Consider the following 21,428-nt stretch of genomic DNA (forward strand, 5'->3'; position numbering starts at 1 on the left):
CTACTTTAGCAACACATTACTTAGTAAAGTAACTATCCGTTAGATATTACTAGCACAAGAAATGTAGCACATTATATTGCTTCATTACTGCATTAAGTAATAATATTACGACTACGCCCAACACTGGACATGACATTTTTTTAAGTGCATAGTATATACCTATGTACGTAAGTATGTACATATGTATGTATGTATGTATGTATGTATGTATGTATGTATGCATGTATGTATGTATGTATGTATGTATGTATGTATGTATGCATGCATGCATGTATGTATGTATGTATGTATGTATGTATGTATGTATGTATGCATGTATGTATGTATGTATGTATGTATGTATGTATGTATGTATGTATGTATGTATGTATGTATGTATGTATGTATGTATGTATGTATGTATGTATGTATGTACATATGTATGTATGTATGTATGTATGTATGTATGCATGTATGTATGTATGTATGTATGTATGTATGTATGCATGCATGCATGTATGTATGTATGTATGTATGTATGTATGTATGTATGTATGTATGTATGTATGTATGTATGTATGTATGTATGTATGTATGTATACATGCAATTTCATTTGCATTATGAATATATTTTACTATGCAGAGCAAGAATTCCTATACTCCTCCAGCTTTGATGTAAGGGAAGACAGCAGTGTAAAGGATGCAGTGAGTAGTGATCAACTTGACTCCCCCTGTACTGACCAAGTGCTTGAAGACTGGCCCATTACAGAAGAAAATTTCCAGGAGTTAATTCCATTCTACTTAGCCTTTGACAATAATTTAACTGTGTATGCTGCTGGACCTGTAATAGAATGTTTCCGTCCTTCTTTAGTGCACAAAACATTAGAAGATTTCTTTCTCCCAGTGTCCTCTACAAAATTAATTACATTTGAAGCAATCACTTTGGCAAGGTTTAAACCATATACTATGAGGTGTAGGTGTGGAGCTGACTACTGTAGAATGACATTTGAAGGAAGAGCCATAATAAACAGTGATGACCCCTCCATGGCAGTCTACAACTGTACTCCAACTGTGTTTACCTTTGAGTGCCTGAAACGTACTTGCTTGTCAGTCAGTGACTTTTGCTACAACGCAGACAATCAAGATAGAATTTTTCTTAGCATGCACTTATACACAGCTAAAGTAGTAAGAGAGAATTTGGAAGCTACAGAATGCCTACTAAAAGAGAACTATGAAAAGATTGATGCACAGAAAAAGAAATCTTTAGATGTGCTTTATAGTGTCTTGCCTTCATTTGCAGCAGACAAGTACTTGCAAAGTGAGGATTTTCCTCCAACAAGACTCAATTCTCTGAGTGTTCTATTTAGTGACATTAAGGGATTTGCACAGATTTGTCAGGATTCTTCACCAGTTTCAACTGTTATCATGCTGAACAACTTGTTCAACAAATATGATGACTTAACTGACATGCATGATGTGCTAAAGGTAAATATCTTTTGTAACAATTTTGAATTATTTAGAATTCACCACAGCTGGAGAACTACGGTGATACGTACATTGTTACCGGTGCTGGACGACATCGAAGCGATCACCCCATTCACTCTTAGCCATGGCTTTCGACATGCGGAAAACTGCCATAACCGAATGTCTTCCTCATTCTTCAGTGTCTTTGGAAGTATGTATTTTATTCAATTATTGTATCTATAACTTTTGTTATAATATAGATACGTATTGGTATCCACACTGGTCCAGTAGTAATGGCCATCATTAACAGAAACATGCCACATTTTAGTATGTTTGGTCACACCATGAACAAAGCCAGTCGGATGTACTCACATGGCATGTATGGGAAAATTCAAATTTCGCAAGAGGCTTACCGGTAAGGGTTGAAACTTCAGTACAATTAAGCAAGATTGCTTTTTTTCCTAGAGCATTGGCTGGTTGCAGTACTCAGTACACTTTTGAGAGTCGAGGTAGTATTCAAGTTAAAGGATTGGGAATGGAACCCACTTACCTTGTGGAACCTTACAACTACACCACACCATAAGATGACAAGAATTCTGTAACTATACACTTATTTCATTAAATTGTCACATTTGTGAAGGTACTACACTGAAACCTGTTAATCAGGACACTTGTATAATGTGGATACTTCTTAATGGTGCCAAAGTATCCATTTGCGTGCACCTAGCATGACATACACTGAGTGTAATTCACTCATGGTGTTCAGTCTACATGATTCAAATCTTTGTATGGTAAGTGTGCAGCTTGTGTGAAATGGTTTATGGATATAGGTGGCTAGTTAAGAGGTAACGATATGTCATGTGGCTTATGAGAATAAATATGTGTTTATAACAGGGACACAATTCCTCAACTGATCAATCTTCTTTCTGTTTGGGAGTGAACATTGGCAGGGTGTGTGCAAATTGTAGGAAGATTAGAACAACATTGTAGGTTATAAGGGTGGTAAGACTTGAAGTTAAGTGTCAGCTGAACACATAAACATTTTTCAGGATGAATCAAACACCAGTTGGTAATAACTATTGGGTCCACTTCATCTACGTACGTACATACCTTCAGTACTTGTGCTGTAAAGCTTTAATAATAGTGTATTGAACTACTGGACTTGTGCTTTTCTTTTAAAGCAAATACTTGGGAAACTGCTTGTGACTATTGCTATGTATACACTATAGCTAAATGTAGAAGATCTACATGTATCTGTTAACTTCACATGACTGCAACTGCATATCATATGAATGCAAAAACAAGACACCTAACTTCAGCCACTCAATTTTGCTGACTTGGATGCTCATAATTATCTTGTGTTAGGATGCATCATACACAATGTGACCCGGTCTGTGAAAAGGGGTCTTATAGCCTGTTCACTTGCATGTACTTGGCAACCTGTAGGTTGACTTGTGAATGAGGTATCACCCTGAAATGTAGTCCCTTTATACCCCTAACATAGCACTATGGCGTGGTGTAATATGAAGGTGATAGGTTGAAAACATGAGGAGTTACAATTATGACTAGATGATTTGGAAAGGCTATAAGACCCCTTTTCGCAGACCGGGTCACATTTATGCTACGTATATTATGTTATGTGATCACATATGAGACAAAGTTAAACTATACACACCGTCATACTATTGGTTTTGACCCTCATCATTACTCAAACTCAATTCTGGTTTTAAGAGACGTCTATTCTGGGTGGTGTGGCTAGCTCAAACAGCAGTTTCTAGTGGCCTTGTGCAGGACCTGACTCAGCAAGAATCAGTGGTGCATTGGTGGATGCCATGATATAATTTTTTTCTACATTGATTCTGCTGGATATCAGCCACTAAGAAGCCAGCATGGCCCTGTGATCTCGTTACTGGACTTAAATCATGGTCTGCCTCAATTTTCTTTTCATTTGGCAAGAAACACTACAATTACATGTGCTGGAAGTGGTGTGAAAGGTAATAAATTGATACATGTCGTATGCAAATTTCATACGCATGCTCACTATCCTTGGCTAGTTATATTGGATTAATATCTTTAAAGCCAAAACTTCTCATGTGCAATTTGGATCTAAAATCCAGTCACATAATAGTGTTATACTGATTCATTCTTGTCAGTAAACAAAATACCTATACACTTGCTACATGCAATGCAAAACGTAAAGTAAATAACTATATAATATAAACTAGCAACATCAAAATTAAACATAAAACAGAAGATATAGCTATGCTTTCATTATAAAAACTTCTTTTGTACTTGACTTTTCATTATGAATGGATGGTCACACCATACCAACACACTACGCTTTCTATTCCACACATGTACAGCCATGCCACTGATTTGCTTGGGCTACATTTCACAAGTGGATTTCTAGTGCCACTGCAGCTGAGAATGCTCTGGCTCCTTTAAAATGCCACTAGTCAACTGGAGCACTAGACTAGAGGCATGTCACCCTTGGACAGTTGCCTAGATAATTTCTTAGAATCTATGTGTATTTCTTAATATTGTATTTAGCCTGGAGACTCCATTATGATCTGCTTGTACCCTGCCACCCATTGGGGTGTGCCTTTGCCTGTGTGTTGCCCCAAATCATGGCTATATCAGTAGATAGTCTAAAGTGGGTTAAACACTATGGTTGGCTGCATTCACTCTGAAAATTTCCTTTGGTTTTCCCAAGCTATCCTGAATTGAATATTTTGAATTCACAAATTCACATAATCTCACAATCTATTGATTGAAATATTTGAATTCATATTTATAGTAATAGATTCATTCTTTTAGTGCAAAGTGGAGAGACTGCAAATTGAGACATTTTGTTTAAAGTTTTTAATGTTGTATCTTAATGGTACAAAAAAATGTGACAACAGAATTATTGAAAATGTTATAGCTACAGCTGAGAGTCTAACTAAAACTAGTATTTTAAAAAAGTTGTTAATTTAAAAATGAAGTAGGGATCTATGCAATAACAAGTAGTGAAACAAGAGATGAATGATGGTATTACAGCATAGCTCAGTGGGAAAGTCCCTACATTGGCACATTAGCTATAACAATTATTTTGTTCAATGCCAAAGTAAGGACTTCCCACCGAGCTATGTTGTAACACCATCATTCATCTTGTATAAGTAGTCTTGTTTCACTACTTTTATTGCATAGATCCTACTTCATTTTTTTTTAAATTAACAATTTTTTAAAGGCAGTTACTTTTTTTAAAATACTAGTAAAATCAACAGCTCTTAATATCTAAGAGTTTCTGGGAATTATGTATTGAAATTTTATCTTCATCAAGCAGCAATACATTTCCACACTATATTGCTATGACACATGGTTATGTATGCTGCTTGCTGTATAACTATAGCCATGCACATTATAGATTTGCGAATTTGATGACTAGCTATATACTATTGTTATTTGTCATAATACAAGGCCACAATCATAACTTTTATGTAGAAGTAAAGATTTCTAAGCACTTTAACAACAACATGTTGAAAATAGTGTTTACAACACTCTTCAACTACTTGTTTTGAGTAAATGTTAGGATGTGGTACAACAGTCTGGAAATGGAGTACATCCAAATATACATACATAACACAAAGTTTATTAATAATAGTGTTAGATACCCCCTTGCTCGTCTCAGACTCTCCCCACACAACGGTAATGTTTGGCCTTGATCTAATAAAACGTTCATGTATAATTTACAGGCTATAAACTGCATGTATCTTGCAGTCTATATCCTGATGTGTACGTAGCTACTACATCATAAGTTTCCACCATAAGTGGTGATGTGATAGTAAATAGCAAATGGCATAGCTGTACAATATTACAATAGACTTAGAAGGCTTTAACCTAATTGCTGGAATTTCCATAGTTATACTCGACTGTAAACATCAGATGACCTGCATGTGTTCTTATACAATGTGCCTGGAGATTACAAACATTCCTCATGGTACACATGTTTCAGAATTAGGTTTTCAGGTAGTGTAATCCACTTCTTTTTTTATTGTAAAAGTTTCCATAATATTAAACATTTTTTTTTTGTTTTTGCAAAAGATTGAGATACTCTAATAGAGCAGTCATTCACATAAATCATGAAAAATATTTTACGTGATAATATTAATCATGAAATTTTTCTGCATGAAAATAAAGCAAATCATGATCATGGTAGTAGGTCTAGCAGCATATGTATGTACATCCAGTTAGTTTGTATGCATAATTTTGTGAAACGCTGGTTGATGTATGACTCATAAAGTAGACTGAAAGCCTGTCTGTTGAATGTAGAAAAACTTCCAAGACAATCACCAATGTGCCAATGTAGGGACTTTCCCACTGAGCTATGCTGTAATACCATCATTCATCTCTTGTTTCACTACTTGTTATTGTATATAACAGGTACCCACCTCATCAATTGTTTGCACTATTTTTTTGTGTGGAGATTCTTTGTCATAAACTAGACATGAGTCAAATATGCTCAATTTTTTTCCCTAAATGCTTTTAGGAATTTCCCTAATGTCACCCATTATGCTTTTTCAGTGTTCCTATTTTGCTTGCATTACGCTCCTAAGTTAGCAACATTTGTGACAATTATCATGGAACATTTTAATCAGTGAATGCTCTATTAGAGTATTTCACTATAAAATGACTGTTCTATTAGAGAGTATCGATCTAAGGAGCTGCAGTTTCCACTGACTGCTCTATTAGGGAGTATCGATCTATTTTCAAGGAATTAAACTCCATAGTTTAAAATATCCACCTAATATGCCAGCATTATGCTGGCGTACCACTCCAGCCTATTACGCTTTTTATTATGCTAGCATATTTGACGCAGGCATAGCATTAACAGGATTGAGTTCTCCAGGATCCTCATTCAGGTTGAACAATATAATGGAATATCATATTTAATTTTCTTTGAATAACATATATGATCAGGGTTGGGATTTCTATAAAGAATCAAATAAAGTTAATGCCTACCACCAAATTTTATGCCAGATGTTTTAATAGCTGCACAATTTATACACACATACATAGTAGATAAGCCAACACTCAAAATACCCTGGAATTTGTATAGGATTGTAATAAACTACTATATGAAAATTGTTCTGTGGTGTCATGGGATGCAAGCCATCATCATGTTTATCACTAACTGACTGGACTTTTCTACAGACTGATTAGAATATTTTTATTGACTTGCACATTACTTGGCAACTGTTTCAGAACTTCAGTGAGTAAGATGAACCACATGTGACCAGATCTAGAGTTGCAAAGAGGCGCCCCATTTTGTAAAAGAATCAAGACACCTTTTATGGTATACATAATTTGCTGGCATAGCTACTTGAAGTTACACACTATTGAGTATCACTCTGCCACACTTATTGGTTACTTCCTTTGTCAAACTGTGCAATCATGATTAAGTACCCTGAAATGAACTGACTCTGGTGAACAGTCTTGACAAATTAGCAGTATGTGGTTGAAGTTTTCACAACTGCTTTTAGTGGATATATAAAAAACTCTACTGATGTTTACCTAGACTGTAATTTAGACTGAATGATATTAGAGGACTTTTTCCTGCCATTTTTCTTTATTTCTTGTTCATGTAACCCCACCCACTGGCCACTGCTCTGAACAAACCATCCCCTTTCTACTACCCATCACTGTTTTATAGACCTTGATATAAACCGATCATTTGTATGATGAAAATGTGCCAGGCTGCAATCAACTGAAATACCTCAAACCATTTCAACTACACTGTATGAAAATGCACCTTTTTGCAAACCAGATCGCATATGTAACACAATAATATTAACACCTCTCCAATCATGCATATCTTGAGTGATTGGATGATTTTTAAATAAATCCAAATATGGATGTAGTAGAAGAATAACAGGGAGCCTTATACTCTTTGTATTTAATAGCGTAGATGCCTTCATTGGGATCAGGTGCCCATGGATATGCATAGTCTCTTGATTGCTCTAAAGTAAACACACAAATATTCTTGACTATATACATGCTCACACATACATATCCTACCCAATAACACAATAGTAAGATTAACTGTAATCATTACATACTATGATACAGCCCGACACACAAACGTATATACGATTTCACTGGAGTCAACACACTATAATCGGTAGAATAGCATTTGTGCCTTTTTTATCCTCAAGCAAAAATCAACTAGGTATACTATGGCTGCCAAACCTTGAAATTGTAGGAAACTTGTATTCCAAGCTTCAGACTTTCCAGATTCTTTGTCTTGATACAGTAGACTTCCAAAATTAGTCCAATTATTAATGTATAATGGAAAAGAATGATTTTAGGACAACAGGCCTCCAATCAACATCTGCATCCTTTCAGAATGTATAGGGCTACTCATGTACTCTATAGTTTATTTAATTAAAAAAATAATAATTCTGTGCTACAGATTAAATAAAATAGGTTGTCACTGGAACAATAATTTAATTAGCTGATTTAGTTAAATCAAAATTTGGGGCTTAAAACATGTTAGTATTGTCTCTGCATGTTGTCAAATTACTATTCCAGCAAATCCAGCACCTGTTGGACTTAAGATGTTATATCAAAATTTCCTATTGCATATACAGTCAAACACTCCATGAGTGCCAGAAATTTCCATCCAAATCCAAAAAAAGTAAATAAAACTATACATATCAGAGTTTACATAAAACTTCTGTGACCATTATAGTTAATGTATTAGAGTGTTTGACTGTTCTATTAGAGAATTTTGCGGTCCACAGGGTGTTGGATTTTCTGAAACAGTAATTTCACAACTTGCTGTTAATGACTAATTATCCTCTTTACTAACATGTATCAAGTCACAAGTCCAAAATTAGCTGGTCCAATTAGTGCTCCAGTGACAGCCTCTTTGATCTACTTTTTTTTTCAAATTAAATAAATTTAAATATTTAGATGTGTAGCTTTAAGGGATGAAACTGTTATTAATTAGATGCAAGAGTGATTTGTAAACAGAGACAGTCTGTGAATCGATCTTTTTCCAAGTATATGTATTAATTGGACCAATCTTTGGAAGGCTGCTGTATTGAGACAAAGAACCTGAGAAGTATGAAACTTGGTATGCATGTTTCTGAATCACTGACCTACCAGTACTTAGATATCACAAAGGATGTTTGAATGTTCATGTACTTTGAGAGAAACTGTGTCTGATTGTGGAGACAATTCAATAATGGGTGAATTACTCTACATACATACTGTGATTTACACAATGTTATGTATTTCATCAGATGAAGGTTATGCTATACCTTTTTATCCTCAAATGTAGGATAGGTGACATGTCAGCTCCATCAATAACTCTATCAGTAGGTATAAGAATATTTGCCAGTTTTGAAATTGCAGGAAACAGGTCCACTATTCCTGCCAGCTACATGATGTATAATGTTAATGACTTAATTCACATTTTACTACAAGTCCAAAAATTTTACCTAGACTCATGATCAGACAAAAACAGACCATGGGCCCCAACACTGAATGACATTAGAGTAATTCATTCGTTTTGTCCTGGTATGAGTGAATTAGTAGTTTCAATATTGACTAATTGAAGATGGAGTTAGTGTAGGTAGTATTGGAACACAAGTTTTGTAGCTAGTGTACATTACATTGATTTTAGCCATTCTAATTAGTTCAATATGCATTAGAATATAACATTAATTAATTGACTAGGTTCTAGTTAGAGACCAACCACAAGGATATTCGTGAATTTTATAAACCTTAGGCAAAGTGGAGAGTTCAATTTTAAAACACAAACATCTGGGGTGGTCTCTATCTGACCTAGAAAATGGTGGGAGTGTATTTATACCAGTAGATAAATGGATTCATTTGTGGGTTGAGTATAACATCATAATGCCATCATATCTTGCAGAAAATGTAAACTAAAAATCACTTCCAAGAAAGCAACTGCACAATAGTTTTGGGCATTGCAGATCTCCAATGCTAAACTCAGCAAATCGGTGATCATTCCTCACGCCAGACAAAATAGCATACTGCCTATATCATAGGTCTTACTCCCAAGCTAGGTCAACCTCCACCCTAACAGGATTGGCCACAACACATTACATTTCAAAAAGAAAATTAATTATGTTCCATTACACGAAACTCTTGTCAGATAAAACCAATATCATAGTTCATAGACCACAGTTAAAGCAGTCAAGCATACATGTGTAGCATAAGAACATCATTCTTGGAATACCATGACCATAGCATTTCTTGCTAGGGTAAAAGCATGTGCTAGGTTGAAATGGATATACACATATCATTGGAGTAAGGTAGACCTGGAGAAAGTACGTACATGCATGCATGCACAGTGTAGCAATTGATATTCTAATGATATTGAAGTGGCTTGATGTTTGATCAGTACCAGACCAAGCAACATAAATTAATAGTTGTAATGGATTGTATTGCATGCAAAAGCACATGTCTCTGTAAGTGCAGATAGTTAATTATTATGATGGTTATATTGCTATATTGGAGATGACATGCAGCAGTATGCCAGCATGTTATTGCTAATTCTGAATTACTTTTCATCCACAAGTTACTGATCATAGCTTAGTATATTTTTACGCGCATTGTGTATGGTGCTATATCAATAGCTAGATAAAATCAAGGATGTAAAAGAATGCTTGAATATATTTCTATTCAGTTTCAAATACTGTCTCATCTTTATTTGACTTTAAATTTGATTCAATCACAAATGAATTTACCAAAAAGTTCAGCAGGTATGTTTTTAAATTTGTCTTGCTCAGTTTCTATCTTTACAAAGTCACCAGCAATCATTAACTCATAAGACATCCTTAACATGTTCTTGAAAATTCACTTAATATCTTTAGATGATAATATGCAGATACGCTATCTTTACTTTAGTTTTCTCTTCTCATCCTTTTCACCATTCACTTGGGTTTAGTTATTTGTAATTCAAGGAATTTTGGTGACAGGTTTCCAAATTTTCTTTGCATGTCTGGGTGAATGCTCCCTTAGAAAAATTTTGAAACTATTACGCATTCTAAGACTGAATCTGGTAACAATTTTCACCAGAAAGTTGGCATTTTAAAGGAATTGGTTGATATAGGGTGCTTCTGCTGGCACCTCTTTACTTAACTCTTTAACCTGCTCCTGTAGATACGGTGGGGAAATGTGAAGTTTGAGGCATACAACAGGCATGAATGCCATTCTGCATGGGAGCATGCCCCCAGGAAATTTTAAACAGACTGAAATACAATTTTAGATTTTTTTACTGAGTTAAACATACAAAACCTGACTGTTCTAATAGGGTTTTTGACTACTCTATCAGAGTATTTCAAGCAAATTAATTTAATTTCCTTGACCACCTCAGAAACCCCTTGAGATCACCCCTGTTGTTACCTCTCCAGCATTAACTAGCAGGTGCACATATTTCTGCTTGTTTTACTAGTTATTTTTAGCAACTCCAGTTGGCTTGATAGATTATTGTTACTCTTTTAGCAGCAAACTTTGCGCTGCAATATTTCAAATTCTCGGGTTTTCTGCAATAATTTTCTCCTTTCCTAAGTACTGAAATCAATAACTTACCTAAGGAAACACACAGCAAGTACATAGGACTGACCAATACACTACTCGTGGCTATAAAGTTGAATTACTAATCATTGTTACTAAAGCTTTCAATACAAGTATTATGCCACTATAATATTCTGCAGTCATCTACACAAAATACAACACAGTTTGTTGCAGTACTCATAGAATACGTCTGCAAAGAGTGTGCAAATGTATAATTGGTCTAACTTAATTAAGTAGTGGCTAATGAATTGTGTGTGCATGAAATTAGTATAATATAATATTAATGTGTCTCTAACACCACCATAAAAACAACAACATAAAGTGAGTAATCATGTGTATTGTGTTGTTGCACTGTCCAATGATGCAATGTGTTACAGTGCATGTAATTTTGTATAGAAAACAGACATTTGAAAATCTTTACCGGCTCACATTGTAAGATATTCTTTTTTCCAGCAGGCTTATATACTAACACTCCAACAGCAATTGAAGTATGGCATTTTTAAGATGATAATTATGTAGCTAGATCCAATGGATTGTCATATTGATAACAAATAAAATATATACATAAGACTACTAAAAGTTGTGGTTCACTGAGATAATTACTCATGTCCAAGGAAGTTGAGTTCTTATGTACCTCTTCACAGTAAAAAAGTATTATGATCCTTCTGAGCAACCGTCAATTACAAAAGGTGTACCAGCAAGTACCGTACAATGCTCATTTTTTTGAGTGATACTTGAATTTGTATCATCAAGAATTAAATTGACATTATTTTATTTACATATACATCTAGTTTGCAACAAACAAGTTTTTTGGTTTAAGAAGTAAACAATCTTGTAGAACACATGCAGTTCTTAACTGTATGGAGCACTTAACAAGATACTGTACGGGGTGTATACCTTGCCAGACTTTCTTGATAATTTGAAGGTGCTTGTTGTTGAAATTATGATCTATGATTTGAAAAAGCACACATGATATTCAATCTAATTTTCTATCAATCAACAGGTAAAGATTTGTCCATCGAATTGTCACAACTTAATGACCAGTAAAATTTCCTAGAGTATAGCTAGTATCCTTTATTATATTATTTATTACCAATGCAGATAACTAACATTACTGGATCGTGTGCAATGTTATTATGGATTTCTTTTTGTTGACACACACACACACACACACACACACACACACACACACACACACACACACACACACACACACACACACACACACACACACACACAAACACACACACACCACTAAGATGTATAGCTCCTTATACATTCATCCAGGATGAAGTGCATGACATTTCCAAAGCTTTTTTTTTTGCCTTACAGTGGTGCATGTGATATTCTTAAATTGTCTGCAATTATGACGCAAAGTGTCGCTATATAGCTTTTTCTTCATTTTTTTGGCAAATAGTACATGCATTATATACACTGATGAAGACATGCACTTTTTATTTCCAATGAAAGAATAGCTGGGTGTTACATAATATTATTTATATAGCTATATGGACCTCAGAGTACATCAACCAAATTTTGTAAAGGGCATGCAGTTATGGCTATAGCTAGAAATGTACAGAGATGCATACACATGCATCTATGCCATCGGCACCCTTGTCTGCCAAATTCTTGATTATAGGGAATACAGTTCTACTATTTAGAATCACCACCCTATTAAAAACCATTCAAATTACAAATCAATGCAATACAGCTGAAAGAGTTACCAAATATGGGCCTTTCTGTGTATGAGTTATCATATGCAAAGACTTTAAAAACTTAATTTACCAAGTTCGCTGTATTATTTCAGATTTTAAAAATTTCAATGCATATGCAGTGGACACTGGCTATTATTTTGCTATACTGCATATCAAGACACATGTACATGATAGCAGACAAGTTTGATAATGGCTGGACGGAAATTAACCGTTTTTGCTGTGGAAACTCCCTCGTGGTAGGGCACCTCCCATTCCAAATTTGAGGTGAATCCCTTATAGAACATTCATGAGATCAGCTAGAAGAAGCCACCTTGTAGAAAGTTCAGTTACAAAGAAATCACCCTGTAGAGAGTTCAGCAACAAACAAGTCACCCTGTAAACTTCAGCTACAAATAAATTACCTTGTAGAAATTTCTGCTATACAAGCTAGTCTTCCTGTAGGAGAGAGGACATGTGATAATGTTCATACAGTGTTAATTTTTGTAAAAAATTGCATCATTATAAAAAGGCAGTGGATACTGAACTGAAAGCTACCCCTACTTTATAAATGATAATGGCTACCCCTACTTTTGATAATGGCTACCACTACCCCTACTTTTCTACCTTATAAATGTTACTCACCTAGTAGTCTCACACAGTGTAGTAAGAAGAACGTAGCCTAACTTAAAGGTGAAGAAGAAACCAAAGTTAAACCTGACCCTAACCTAACACTAATGCTACTTTTCGTGTCCCCTAAAGTTGAATGCTCGGGGAAACTACTAGACGCAAAAATAAAAACCTTTTTCAGTTCAGTAACCACTTCCTTATAAAAAAGTATCCGAAGAATTCAGGTATTGATGTCTTCCTCCTTTTTGCAGTAAAAAAAAGACAAGTAAAAGAACTTTAAGAACTACATACAAAGTTGGCTGCAGGCTGACTTTGGAGTATACAAATACAAAAAAGAAGTGATATCTATACAAAACAGCCAAGCTGTGAAAAAAGGGTGTGGCTCCCAAAAAATCCAGGGTGAAAAAGATGTGAAATCAAAGGTGGTGGCCAAGAAATGACCATAATGGTACATAGGTTAATAGCAAAAATTTTAATAGCGACAATTCAGGTGAATTTGGTACTGAATCCTAGGAGAAGGCAACAAAAATTCACCTGAATTGTTGTTATTAAAATTTTTGCCGTAAACCTACCATCACAGTCATTTCTTGATCGCCTGCACCTTTGATTTCACATCTTTTTTCACCTTGGCTTTTTGGGAGGCCATACCTTTTTTCACAGCTTGGTTATTTTTGCATAGATATATAGATAGTACACAAAGAATATCTTAATGATATACTGTATTGGCTTTTAAAATACTCTTTACTGAAGAGTGAAGTTAATTTAAACATCTTAGACCTTATAAGGCCTTCTGGTATACAGGCTCTGCCTTTACCAGATACTTTAATCATAATAAAACAATGTCCATTTGGTTCAACTTGGGGTACTTAGAGATAATAAGTCACTCTCTAGGGTTCCTATGGATACAAATACATGAAAATAGTAAGAAGAAAATGTCCTAACCACCTGGTAGACTCCTGTAAGCATTCGAGCATTAATCGGATGGCTGCAGGTTCGAGGCTTCCCAGGTCCAGTCATGGATTTTTTCTTCTTTCTTCTACTTTTCAAACATACTTAGTGAAGTTAATTTAAACATCTTAGACCTTATAAGGCCTTCTGGTATACAGGCTCTGCCTTTACCAGGTACTTTAATCATAATAAGACTAAATTTTATGCATGTAGCTATGGATGTGCATAGCTATGTACGTATAAAGTTATAACCATGAGATCGGTTTTAAGTTTTATACCATGTACATGAGTACATTCTTGAGCAAAACAATAAAAGAGCTTATAACATTTGCTATATGTATGCAGTCACAAAATAAATTTATTTACTAGCTATACTATTAGCTCTATATGTATCAAAAAGTTCAGCTACGTACATAATGTTCATAAACTCTAAATAGACCTAGATCACTTTAAGAAAAGAATGCCTTGAAGATATTCCACCCCATTTCAAATACTGTTGTATCTTCTGATGACTTGATATCAGTTTCTTCAAGATCACAAATGAAGTGGCATGTGTCAGCTGGTACACTGCTAGAATGACTTTGCTCAGCTGCCATCATATCAAAATTACCATCTGTCATTAAATCTACTTGGGCCTTCCTAAAGTTCAAGATGTTCTTAATATATTGCTGAAATGAATCCTTTATCTTCAAATGATAATCTTCAGACAGCTCTTCCTCACAACTTAAGTAGAACTTCAGTCTCTTCATCTGGTCCAACTCATCATCATCACTAGAGTTTCTAACATTGGCTTTTAAGGAGCAGTACTTCTCCAACTGTAGGTAACAAAGATCCATATTTTTGATTGCTTTACCAATTGTTTTTATCAGATCCAATTGTTTTTGATAGATTGAAGCAATACGGTTAGACTCGTCTATTAGCTTGCTTTGCTCTGCAAAACTTTGCTGCTGCGTTTTCAGTTCTTTGATTTTTTGTGCAATCTCATCCTCTTTTCCTTTTATTATCTCTTTGTTCTTCTCGCCTTGTTCTAAATGTTTTTGTTTAAGTGTTTCCAGTTCTTGGGTGGTTTGTGCAATCTTCTTCTCCCTTTCTTTAAGTAATACATCTTGATCAACATACTTGAAATATGCGCCGATTATGACTGCAATCAATACTACGATAATGAAGAGGAAAATCCAAATGCTTGAATACCGGCTGCCTGCTAGTTTCTTGTTTCTGTGGTAGCTGTAGTTGGTCTTGATATAAATTTGCATGGTCTCCCTCCTTGTCCATGTCGAGCTCTGACTCTCGTTTCACGACAACAGCCATTTAGTTAGCTACACCCCTGGTTTTTGCAGAAAACACTCGATAAAATATGTCATAAACTGCGTCGTAAACCATGCAAGGTAAACCACTGTTAATCTGCTGCAGCTTTTTCCACTTCTTGGTGATTCTTGATGTTCAGGCACGGCTTGTTGATAGCTAGCTACACTCTTTAGAACTGTTTTTGTGACCTTTGCTGTTTGTGAGTGTTTGTGTATGTGTGGGTGGGTGAGGTATTTGGGTACATCATGGGATGGGTTGGATCCTGGATGAATATGTGAACACAAAATTCTCTTGGTTTGTCTGTCAACATGAAAATTAATTTGATAAACATAAACACCCTATTATACGATGGTCACAGTTGCCTCAAGTTGTCTTATACATAATAGGCATACGTAACTATATATATACTTATTATTAACTTGTTTTTCATTTGATGCTTTTGTAATTTAGCTATAGCTATACAGTACCATTTGTTAGTTTTCTACCAACTTGTGCATCTTAGACTTATACCTCCAACAAGAACTAAATGATGGCACCTTTAGACTTATCCGTTATATACTTCCTTTGTCAATATTGTTTGAGCTGACATGTCCATTGGACTCTAGTCACTACCTCTCACAATCTCATGCAGTATTGTAAGCAAGGAGTACACTATCAGAGCTAAATCAACATCAAATTTCTACTATTTAATGTGTGAAATTAGTGTTGAGGCATTTTCTGTAAATAATATATGGGATATTCTCTGTTCCATTTGTCAAGAGATCCCATGCAAAATTATATATATATATACATATGTACAACAGATTATAGCAAATAGATCTTACTCACAGACTTACAAAAAATATTTATGGTATACATTATTGTGGTCATATAGGGAATGACATCACAGTGCAGTTTTACCACTCAAAGTACACTGGACACCTAATTGTGTGGATTCTTGGAAATGATGTTATTACAATAGATCTAGCCCACCTGTAATTGTATGGATTCTTGAAAATGATATTATCCAATAGTTAGCTCACGACAACAAAGTGACAATTACAAGAGAGTTCGCCTCTTCAACAAGTTAAACTAATAAATGAGACTATGCACAAATTTTGCGACAGTCATCCAAATTGTTTCATTAATCCAATTTGATTGTTTTTCTTCAAAGTTGCATAAAAACTGGCACGTCTTAGCTGGCAAATGTTTAGTACGTTGCTGTTCAACTTTCATCTTCTCATAATCACCATTTAATAAATAATGTTAGCTCTATTTTTTAAAAGTAATACGATGAAGTTACGTAGCTCCCTTTCACAACCCAAATAACCAGCTAACCTGCTCATCATTTTGTTATCTTCCTCACTACGCGTACGCCATGTTGTACTAATTCTTCTGGAATAACTCTCCAACTGTGAGTAGCATATATCCATATGTTGAATCTGTTCCCCAATTATCTGTATCAAAGCTAATTGATTTTCATAGATGTTTGAAAGGTTCTGGTGTTCATGGAGGAGTCTACTTTGTCCCGTGTAATCTCGCTGAAGGGCCGCAAGTTCCAGGGTGAGGTCTGTATTTTTCTGTTTTATTTCACACAGTTGCTTTCTTTGAGTAAATATTATGATGACTAGCCCTATGAAGAGTACTTTGGCTGCGAGATGTCTTTTTGATATACACGAGGATAAGCAATTTCGTATATAATTGAAAAATCGTGTTGGTATTGGTTCTATCTTTTAATAATTTTTTTTCCCGGGGTGCCTGCACCCCTTGCCACCACCCCCAGCACCAGATGGTAAAAGTGCTGGACAAAAACTGTAAACTCAAAATCCAAGGTTCCATCACATTATTATTATTATTGTTTACTGAGCAGTCAGCCCTGCTGGTGTGCTCAGGAATCACATAAACACAAATACATTAGGTACAATAATATCAAGAGTTAATAATACCCTCCCTCTATTATTAACTCTTGATAATATGATTGGAGTCTAGCTGTAAATAGATCAGTATCTGCAATTTCAATTGTATCAGTTGGTAGTATGTTCCAGTCGTTTATTGTTCTAGCTGTTTTGGTATGCCGTGGTGGATGAGGTAGGTAAAATATAGTGAAGATGGTGGTATTGTCTTGTTGGTCGTGTTTTTGACATTATTGTGTTCATCCTCCATGGTGCTGATCCGTCATCAGTCGGCCAATCGACTGCCGTCAACGTCATGGACAGGACAATGAAAGTGCGCGAACTCGAAAATGCTCAGTAGTACGTACGTTGCATATGTTAGTTACTTGTTAGAATGCTTACCCTCTAATTACCAGTATATTAACAAGACATCACGACGTCGCGGACTAGTAGATCTCCCGTTCCCCGGTACATTCCACACACAGACGTCATGTGACGTCATACAATTGCTTTTAATGCTTTCTTCTGTTTTGGCATCGATAGTCTCCTATATTATCTATGGTTTTGGTGCATATAGGCGGCGGAAATTGGGGCTTAGCCCTCCCTCAGAATGATATCACGCGAAATTATCTTTCTTGGAGTGGGGCTGAAAACCGTGATCAAGATCGAGATACTCTAATAGAGCAGTCATTCTAATAAAGCAATCACAGCATTAGAGCAGTGTGTAGCGAGCTATGTAAAGATTTTTATGTAGTTTATCAGTATAAATTCGTAGCCGGTGAGGTGGGTAGCTATTGTCAGCTGGTTGTGATCTTTTTTTTTTGTTTTGGTCTCACCTTACCAAACCAGAGACAATGTAGTGCCTCAGTTCATTTCTGCCCCTGGTCAGCCCCCCCTCATATCAACTACTTCCTCCGCTACTGTTTTGGTGTCATCAATTATTCTTGCAGGCAAAGAACACTCGTATGGAATAAACCACCACCTGGCACCACCAACTACATTTTATATTACCACCATCACACACCCAACATTATCAAGAATGCTTTTTTACAGAACTACTAAAGAATGGAATGAGCTGTCACCATCTAGTTATGACAAACTCCTGGACCAACATTTATAAGTCAATTTATATTATTGGATGTATATCAGCGCATTGCTGTCTTTCCAATAATAATCATAACCACCAGTGCCCATGCAGACCGCGTATGGGGCAGAGAAAAAAGGGTCTGGTGGATCTCTAATAGAATTTTTGTGCACCCGGATCACCAACTTTTGAGGATTGTTGATTAGTGGTGATGAATAGCAAATTTGACCTGTCCCCTACGCAAAAGAAAAAAAAAACGGTCTGGGCACGAGACTAGCTAGCTACCACCATCAGAAAAGAAAATTATGCAGTTGAAGAGGTTTACTCGGCCATAGACTCTTGCATGCAAGATTTCAGACCTGCAGCTTTCTTCATCTGGCTGCAGAAAGTGCAAAAGTGACCTGTTCAAATAATTGATAACCCTATATGTGGCCAAATTTAATACAGTGGTGACTTTGGAACTTTGTAATTCACAGCCAATAAGGACTAAACCAAATATCTGTATTATATTTGGAGATAGCTATAAGAGTGGTTCTTTCATATAGAGCACTTCAGTGATCAGCCTCAAACATTATGAGCAGTACCATTTGACCAATAATTCAACCTTCCTCTTTGCGCAAACCTTCACCTCAATGGCAATTCTAGACCTGACCCACAGGGTTATTTTTAGCATTTTATGTATTTAGCATAATTTTTAGGCTGTATTCAAGCCTTTAAATTGCAAAAATCCTGCCCAGACCTCCCTGAAATTATAGTTTATATTACATCCACGAAACAATAGCCATGCTGTTCCCTACTTGGCCCCCAATGCCAATCTATACTGAAACTTTTCCACAAGAATTTTTAAAGTTATATTTTTCAGCAGGCCAGGGGGGCATGGCCCCCCCTTAGAATCATCACCCGTGCTTCACCTAAAAGCACTGGTAACTGATAGTTTGATTGGTGAGGAAGGTTTCCTGTCATTGCATCACTCAAGCATAATTTTGGCTTCAAAAATGGGTTTTCGTCTACTTGCATCAAGCAAATGATAGCCAAAGCTTCCTCACATTTCAAAGTAGTAGTAGTCATGCATCTATCGACAAAAAGTCACATACAAAGTATGGTTAAATTTGATCACCTCTAACCATCTGGGTGAACCCAAAATAAAGCAAAATTTGCCAAAAATCACTTCACCATGACAACATATAGCTACCCATCAACTTCTTTAAAATAGAAATCTTGGCATAAAACAACAGCAAGTAAAATAGCTAGTAGCAAAGTTATTTTTCTTGTTGCAGTTGTTGGTGTAAACTTCACAACTAATGATGACACAAGGACTTCTTAACTAGAGACACACGCGGTCACACATACAATCTCACGTGATTCGGGGAGCAACTATTAGAATACAACAACTATGTGTGTCAATGATGCTATTACATACCTCCCCCCTTAAAACAAATAATTACAATCAAACAGTGTTGTGCACGTGTATGAAAAATGTGTGTGTTTGGTCAATAGCCATAATAATCAACTGGTCTAACAACTCGTCCACTTCTGGTGGTAACAGGCTGTCCAGACTGAGGAGCTGCTGGGGATTCCTGTCGAGGGGCTGATGCTGGACGATCATCACAGTAATACTGGAAAAGGGGTGGACCCCATTGTCCTTCAGAATTCTTGCTTCTTACATCAGGTCTCAATAGTGATCTTAGCCTGTTGACATGAACGACCCGCTCCTTACCATTCATCTCTATTCTTACATTCAGTGGTCCTTTTAACTCTCTCACTGTCCATGGTCCAGTCCAACGTGGATCTAGTTTTCCTTTAGTAGGATTGTCTAGAAGAACTTCCTGGCCAACTTGTAAACTCACTTGTTCATTACCACCATAGTTTTGCTGCTGTCTGGTTGCTGCTTCCACAGTATTACACTCCACTAATTCCTTCAGTTCTAGTAGCCTTCCCTGTAGTTGGGAGCTGTAGTTGTGTGGGTCTCGGTGTGAGACTGTGTCTGCTGTTGGGAGGTTCAGTGGTGTCGGGTTAGACCCAAACAGAATCTCATATGGAGAGAGGCCGGTTGTTGCATGTTTTGTTGTTCTATATAGGTACAAGAGTAGCTGTAAATGTTCCTCCCAGTCCCCCTCCTTATCTACCAGGCCACGAAGCATGTTCAGTATGGATCGGTTCATCCGTTCAACAAGCCCATCACCCATTGGGTGATAAGGTGTTGTTCGGGACTTGGTCACGCCAAAGGCCTTGCACAGTTCACTGAGTATCTGGCTCTCAAAGTTTCTGCCTTGGTCAGAATGTAGCCTCTGGGGAGGCCCAACCAGTGTAAACACCTGATCTTTAAGAGCCTGAACTATCTTGTTGGCTGTTTGATCAGACAGGGGCACGGCAAATGGCCACTTGGAAAAATAGTCTTGCACCACAAGCATATACTGATTTCCCTGACGGGACATTGGTACTTTGAGGATATCAACAGCCACTAGTTCCCATGGTCTGCTAGCTACTACTGGCTGAAGTGGGGCTGGTCGAGGGGCCGCTGCCTTAGTGCGTTGGCATGTGACACAGTGACTACAGTGGGTGTTGACATCTTTACCCATTCCCACCCAGTAGACAGCTTCTGACAGCCGTGCCATGGTCCTATCAGCACCTTGGTGGCCAGCATTGTCATGGGCATTCTTCAGAAGTTGTTTCCGCATGGATGCTGGTGCAACTAGAAGCAGTTTCTCTTCATGCATTGTTGGAGTCTTCACTTTGCGGTAGAGTATGGACTGGTGTAGAGTGAGCTGAGACCAGAGTTGGTGGTATCGCTTTAGAGGAAATTTCCTCCAGTTCCCAGTAAGTGATGGTTTCTCTTTGCACGACATCTGCTGGATGAGTGTTTGAAGA

General features: G+C 36.5%; 2 protein-coding genes across 4 annotated transcripts; one reads left to right on the plus strand and one right to left on the minus strand.

Annotated features, from left to right (window-relative positions):
• The first annotated feature begins 551 nt into the window (after positions 1–551).
• Positions 552–2,155, plus strand: LOC136239381 (guanylate cyclase soluble subunit beta-2-like). 2 transcript variants are annotated; one of them, XM_066030117.1, is made up of 4 exons: positions 641–1,464; positions 1,512–1,654; positions 1,704–1,858; positions 1,909–2,155. In XM_066030117.1, exons 2-4 carry the CDS (start codon positions 1,589–1,591, stop codon positions 2,024–2,026), a joined length of 339 nt encoding a protein of 112 aa, XP_065886189.1. In that variant the 5' UTR covers positions 641–1,464; positions 1,512–1,588; the 3' UTR covers positions 2,027–2,155. The 2 variants fall into 2 exon arrangements, 1 of the variants encoding a protein (XP_065886189.1); XR_010693433.1 differs by lacking the exon at positions 1,909–2,155 and having other exon boundaries at positions 552–1,464; positions 1,704–1,837.
• A 12,406-nt stretch (positions 2,156–14,561) lies between these two features.
• Positions 14,562–18,189, minus strand: LOC136238031 (uncharacterized). 2 transcript variants are annotated; one of them, XM_066028334.1, is made up of 2 exons: positions 16,578–17,980; positions 14,562–15,905 (listed from the first exon to the last, which is right to left on the minus strand). In XM_066028334.1, the coding sequence occupies exon 2, from the start codon at positions 15,551–15,553 to the stop codon at positions 14,750–14,752; it is 804 nt and encodes a 267-aa protein (XP_065884406.1). In that variant the 5' UTR covers positions 15,554–15,905; positions 16,578–17,980; the 3' UTR covers positions 14,562–14,749. The 2 variants fall into 2 exon arrangements, 1 of the variants encoding a protein (XP_065884406.1); XR_010692728.1 differs by lacking the exon at positions 14,562–15,905 and adding an exon at positions 15,926–16,526 and having other exon boundaries at positions 16,578–18,189.
• Positions 18,190–21,428: the final 3,239 nt, after the last annotated feature.

This window comes from Dysidea avara, chromosome 11 (assembly GCF_963678975.1).
Source record: "Dysidea avara chromosome 11, odDysAvar1.4, whole genome shotgun sequence".
Classification (NCBI taxonomy): Eukaryota; Metazoa; Porifera; class Demospongiae; order Dictyoceratida; family Dysideidae; genus Dysidea; species Dysidea avara.

Coding starts and splice junctions, on each gene's coding strand:
- LOC136239381 (XM_066030117.1), top strand. CDS start 1,589: ATGGCTTTCGACATGCGGAAAACTGCCATAACCGAATGTCTTCCTCAT. Junction 1,655..1,703: donor ATTCTTCAGTGTCTTTGGAA/GTATGTATTTTA, acceptor GTTATAATATAG/ATACGTATTGGTATCCACAC. Junction 1,859..1,908: donor ATTTCGCAAGAGGCTTACCG/GTAAGGGTTGAA, acceptor TTTTTTTCCTAG/AGCATTGGCTGGTTGCAGTA.
- LOC136238031 (XM_066028334.1), bottom strand. CDS start 15,553: ATGCAAATTTATATCAAGACCAACTACAGCTACCACAGAAACAAGAAA.